The 5,013-nt window shown below is 50.9% G+C and overlaps 1 protein-coding gene across 1 annotated transcript; it reads left to right on the top strand.

Annotated features, from left to right (window-relative positions):
• The first annotated feature begins 766 nt into the window (after window positions 1–766).
• Window positions 767–2,845, top strand: LOC128069393 (testis-expressed protein 13D-like). The gene has a single exon (XM_052662610.1). The coding sequence runs from the start codon at window positions 767–769 to the stop codon at window positions 2,843–2,845; it is 2,079 nt and encodes a 692-aa protein (XP_052518570.1).
• Window positions 2,846–5,013: the final 2,168 nt, after the last annotated feature.

Genomic DNA, 5,013 nt, shown 5'->3' with positions numbered 1-5,013 from the left:
ATCACTTTCCTCACATCAGTAGTGCAAGCACAGCTTTCTCTCTCAAGTCTCTCCCAACACTGTCCAACCCCTTTTTTGGGTTGATAGACCCCAAGTTTGCACCTTATTTACCTCCCTATACTAGGGGTCTTGAAGCCCCAGTCTCCTTAACCTCAACTCTCTACCCCCCAAATCCACGTCCCCCCACTCAAGTTCTCTGATCTCCATTGATTCACCCTTCCTTTTACAACAGCATTGAGAGAGAGAGTATGTGTGTGTGCGTGTGTGTATGTGTGCGGTTACAGCCCCTAGGTGCATGATTGGCAACTATTAGCATCTGGAAGGGATCCGCAGAGCCTGCTGCCACAGCGTGCTTGGGTCCTGCTGCCTGCACCAACTCCCCCCTCCCCTCTGCCACGTCTGGTCTCATTGCGGCACCCAGTGCAGCTTCCGGTCCGCTCACCCTGTAGAGGGGGCTCTGGCTGGGTGGCAGGTCTAGCAGCCTTGCGTGCATGTGACTCAGCACGCCTGTGACGAGTCACATTCTCTGCACTTTGGCGGTTGGCATGGTGGTGAGTGGACGTGTTCTACTTTCGGTGAGGAAAGCGGGACCCTGTGAGGGACGAAAGAGGCAGGCGAGGAGGCCAGGACTGAACTAGGACTCAAGGAGGACTGAGCCGGGAGGTGAAGGGCAGACTTGGTAGCGGCTGCGGCTTTTAGCTGCCGCGACTGTCGGAAGGCAGCGTCTTCCTCAGTGAGGTGGTTGGTTGACTAGGCCTCAGCAGCCATGGCTGTGGACTTTGGGGACCATGCCAGTGGCTTTCGCCACATGGATGTAGTCAAGTTCATCAACAATGAGGTCCTTGTGAACGGGGGCGGCCCCGATTTCTATGTGGCCTTCCGCTCGCGACCCTGGAGCAAGATAGAGGATCAGTTGCAAATCGTGGTTGCTGACCCGCGGGTGCCGCACAACATCAAAAGGGCCTGTGCCTGGAGTGCACTGGCATTGAGCGTGCGTGTGGGTGCGAGGCAGTGGGAGCAGCAGGCGCACCGTATCAGGCAGCTCCAGGAGCAGGTGGGGGAGCGTGAGGCGGCTTCCTGGGCCCTGGCCAATGAGCTGAAGCGCCTCCGTGAGGAGCGTCAGGAGGCGGCAGTGCATTTACGAAGCGCACGGTACACCCTGAAGCAGGTGATGGATGAGCGAGATATGTTGCGCTGGCGACTGCTCCAGTTTGAGAGATCGGCCCAGCTAGCACCTGTGGCACATGACATGCTGCCTGGGCCTGGAGCTGAGCAGCTTGGGGCTACAGCATGGCCCATGAATGTACCGGCGCACGGAAAGATGGTGGCTCTGGGAGCACAGGGCATGCCACATTCAGAGAGTCAGATGGCAGCCCCAGCAGCTGTGGTTTATGTCCCCGGACCCCAGAGCTCCTTTGCCCAGGCAATGCAACCCCGTCCACCAATGCCGGTGCCACATCCATTCCCATGCCATGTGCCATTTCCATCGGGATACCCATATGTGACACCTTTACCACCTTTAGCAGTTATGGAAGGGGGAGCAGTCACGGCACCAGCAGTGCCAGGAGCAGTCGCACCCCAGATGCCTCCTCTGGGGATCTACCCACCTGGTCAGTGGGCTGCAGGGGGGGCCCAGGGAGAGATGGCCCCACCATATGACCCGAGTTTTAATGCCCAAGGGGTATATTCTGACAACCTCCAGGGGGAATATGCCCAGGAGGCCTGCAGAAGCCACAACCAAGAAGAAGGTGCTGTGTGTCCCCAGGGGATGTCCACACTGAGGGACAGCAGAAGCCAGAGCCGAGAGGAAGGTGCTGTGTGTCCCCAGGAGATGTCCTCCCTGCCGGACAGCAGAAGCCAGAGCCGAGAGGAAGGTGCTGTGTGTCCCCAGGGGATGTCCTCCGTGGGGGACAGCAGAATCCAGAGCCAAGAGGAAGGTGCTGTGTGTCCCCAGGAGATGTCCTCCCTGCCGGATAGCAGAAGCCAGAGCCTAGAGGAAGGTGCTGTGTGTCCCCAGGGGATGTCCTCCCTGCAGGACAGCAGAAGCCAGAGCCGAGAGGAGGGTGCTGTGTGTCCCCAGGAGATGTCCTCCCTGCCGGACAGCAGAAGCCAGAGCCAAGAGGAAGGTGCTGTGTGTCCCCAGGTGATGTCCTCCGTCGGGGACAGCAGAAACCACAGCCGAGAGGAAGGTGCTGTGTGTCCCCAGGGGGTGTCCTCCCTGCAGGACAGCAGAAGCCAGAGCCGAGAGGAGGGTGCTGTGTGTCCCCAGGAGATGTCCTCCCTGCCGGACAGCAGAAGCCAGAGCCGAGAGGAAGGTGCTGTGTGTTCCCAGGGGATGTCCTCCCTGCCGGACAGCAGAAGCCAGAGCCAAGAGGAAGGTGCTGTGTGTCCCCAGGTGATGTCCTCCGTCGGGGACAGCAGAAACCACAGCCGAGAGGAAGGTGCTGTGTGTCTCCAGGGGACAGCGCCCCAGGGAGACAGCAGGAGCCACAGCCAGAAGGAATGTCCAGTGATGCCCCAGGGGAAGTACTCCATGGGCAGCAGCAAGTTCCCCAAACAAGAAGGTCCAGAGAGGCTCCAGGGGACACGTCCCTGGGGGTCCAGCACATGTTATATTGTGAGAAAAAGCCCCAAGAAACAGGAGCAAAAGACCAAGCAACCCAAAGAGAAAAAATCCTCAAATTTCCAGCATCAGCAGAAGCCTGCTATATATCCCAGTCAAAGTTGTTGGAAGTGCCTGCATTGTAAAGCAGTGAATTTTCCACGGCGCAAGGCCTGCTATAAATGCAAGATCGTCTGCAGGGCATTTGAGAGTGGAGGCCCGGATCCTGGACAAGCTCACTGATTTCAGGAAGGTAAGTAAGAATGGAAACACTCCAAGGAAAAACCAGTTTCCTAACAACCTCTCCTCTTTTGATCAAAAAGTAACTCATTTACTTCACAGAAAATTTGAAAACCAAAATTATGAAATAAAAAATTAAATAAAATAATCCATTATTTCATTACTCAAATTAAGCACCTTTTATCATCTGAGCACACATACAAATATATACACACATGCATGCACACACACAATTATATTCTTATTTTGTACACTTATTTTAACAAAGATAGACTACTTTGAGTATTACGTGTTTAAAACAGATGACTTCTAATTCCTTTTAAGTTTGCAGGTACTGGATTCTGGATGGCTGATGCTAATTGGTTGACACCCTGGAGACACTGAAGTCATGAAGAATTTTTTTTTCTTTTTCACTAATTTCTGTTTTCTTATTAACCACCTTTTCCTGAAAATGCCACCTTTTCCTGTCTTTGCCTCAGAATAGCCATATGCTTTTAGAGTTATATGCTACATTGAATTTTAGGAGTACTGTTTTTCCTTGAAAATGCTATTGTTCTTTTGTAAACTACTGTAGTGTTCATGTTTGCTTCTTGTATTTAAGTTTTATAGGTAGGAGCTCATTTTTGTCTCTGAGCCCCACGGAATTTGCCTGTTGCTGAAGAAGCTGAACCTATCCTGTTTAGAAGATCTTCCAAGATCCTAAAGAAATCACACTTCATTTCTGACTGACCTGCACCTCAGTGAGACCCCCTGGCTGGCTGAAGCTAAGAAGAAGTCAGGGAAGAAGAGATGCTTTTGGGACTTATTAGAGGGAAAAGGGATACAAAATAATTTTGTTAGGATTTAATTTCTCTGTTGATATGGATTTATTTCAGAAGTGCTGGGGGGTGGGTTTGCAGTGTTAAATTCTACAGATGATAGCAAATTTGATGGATTTCATTTAATTAAACAAATAGTTACCGATTGTCTAGTATATGATAGGAGGTAGAATAATATTGTATTATCTAGTGTATGCAAATCTTTTTGGTGAGTTTGGTTAGATGACAGGGGACAGCATAATTTGAGATACATTATAGATTAGAGGTGACTTTATTTTGCATGTCGTGTGGCCTTTGGGTAAACCCAGTTGAAATAGCATCCAGATATTTCTGTAGTTCTGGGGGCAAGATCAAAGAGATTTTTGTGGATGGACTTGATTTCCGAACTGTTCATCTCGTTGGTCCCAGATGACACATATGAGTAGTGGCAAAGAGCAGGAAAGTTCAGGCAGGACTTTTCTGATACTCTCCTGATTTCCTCCCTCGAGAGGGACAGCTAGTTTCCTGGTTGCCTGAAAGAACACTGGGTGACTGACTTAAAGAAGGGCTTGGGGGCGTGTTGGCGATACCACTTCAGGCAGCCACCATCCCAAGTCCCTTTCCAGCCAGCGGATGAAGAACAAAATGGATTCCAAGGACAGACATCGTGCTGTGGATGGTGCTTCTCTTGGGAGGACTAATTGGATTAAAAGTAGAACTGGACTGGGACAAGTACTCTTGAGAATGCCCTTGGGCCCTTCTCTTCCACTTTGTGTGTTCTCTGCAGGTGCTCTGCTCCCCTGAGGCACCTGCTGCAGGCCAGGGGAAGCCAGGGTAGAGCCCAAGGGCTGGGAAGTCAGATCAGTCTCCAGTCTGAACAAGAGATGTCCTAAAGTTTCCCCAAGAGATTCCAGCTCACCAGGCTCAGGCTCTGTCAGAAGTTTTCTGTTTCTAACTAGTAATAAAGTGTTCACTTATTGCTGTATCTTCTGTGTAGTGTGTACCTTGGGGGCAGGTTTGCTCGGAAGTGGCAGTTGATTTAATTATTTTAAATTAATTAATATTTTTTGGTTGAGCCATGAGGCTTGTAGGAACTTAGTTCTGCAACCAGGGAATGAACCCAGGCCCATGGCAGTGAAAACACTGAGTCCTAACCACTGGACCTCCAGGTAATTCCCAGAAGTGACCATTTAAATCTGAATCTTCCCTCCATCTCACTGAGAAGACTGAAAGTTAAATGTCTTTCACTATTGAAGGACCCCGCTTCTTCCTGTGAGTTACCCAAGAGTGGGAGGGGGAGGGCCTTCTATGGGGGCCTTCAGTCCATTGTTACTGTCACTGGTACTCTCACTGTCCAAGTCCACATGGTCTCTT

Source organism: Budorcas taxicolor, chromosome X, assembly GCF_023091745.1.
Source record: "Budorcas taxicolor isolate Tak-1 chromosome X, Takin1.1, whole genome shotgun sequence".
NCBI lineage: Eukaryota > Metazoa > Chordata > Mammalia > Artiodactyla > Bovidae > Budorcas > Budorcas taxicolor.
The sequence above is the reverse complement of the archived record's forward strand: the minus strand, read 5'-3'. Positions and strand labels throughout refer to the sequence as shown.

What these genes read in the sequence shown, in the direction of transcription:
- LOC128069393 (XM_052662610.1), top strand. Translation starts at nt 767, where the DNA reads ATGGCTGTGGACTTTGGGGACCATGCCAGTGGCTTTCGCCACATGGAT.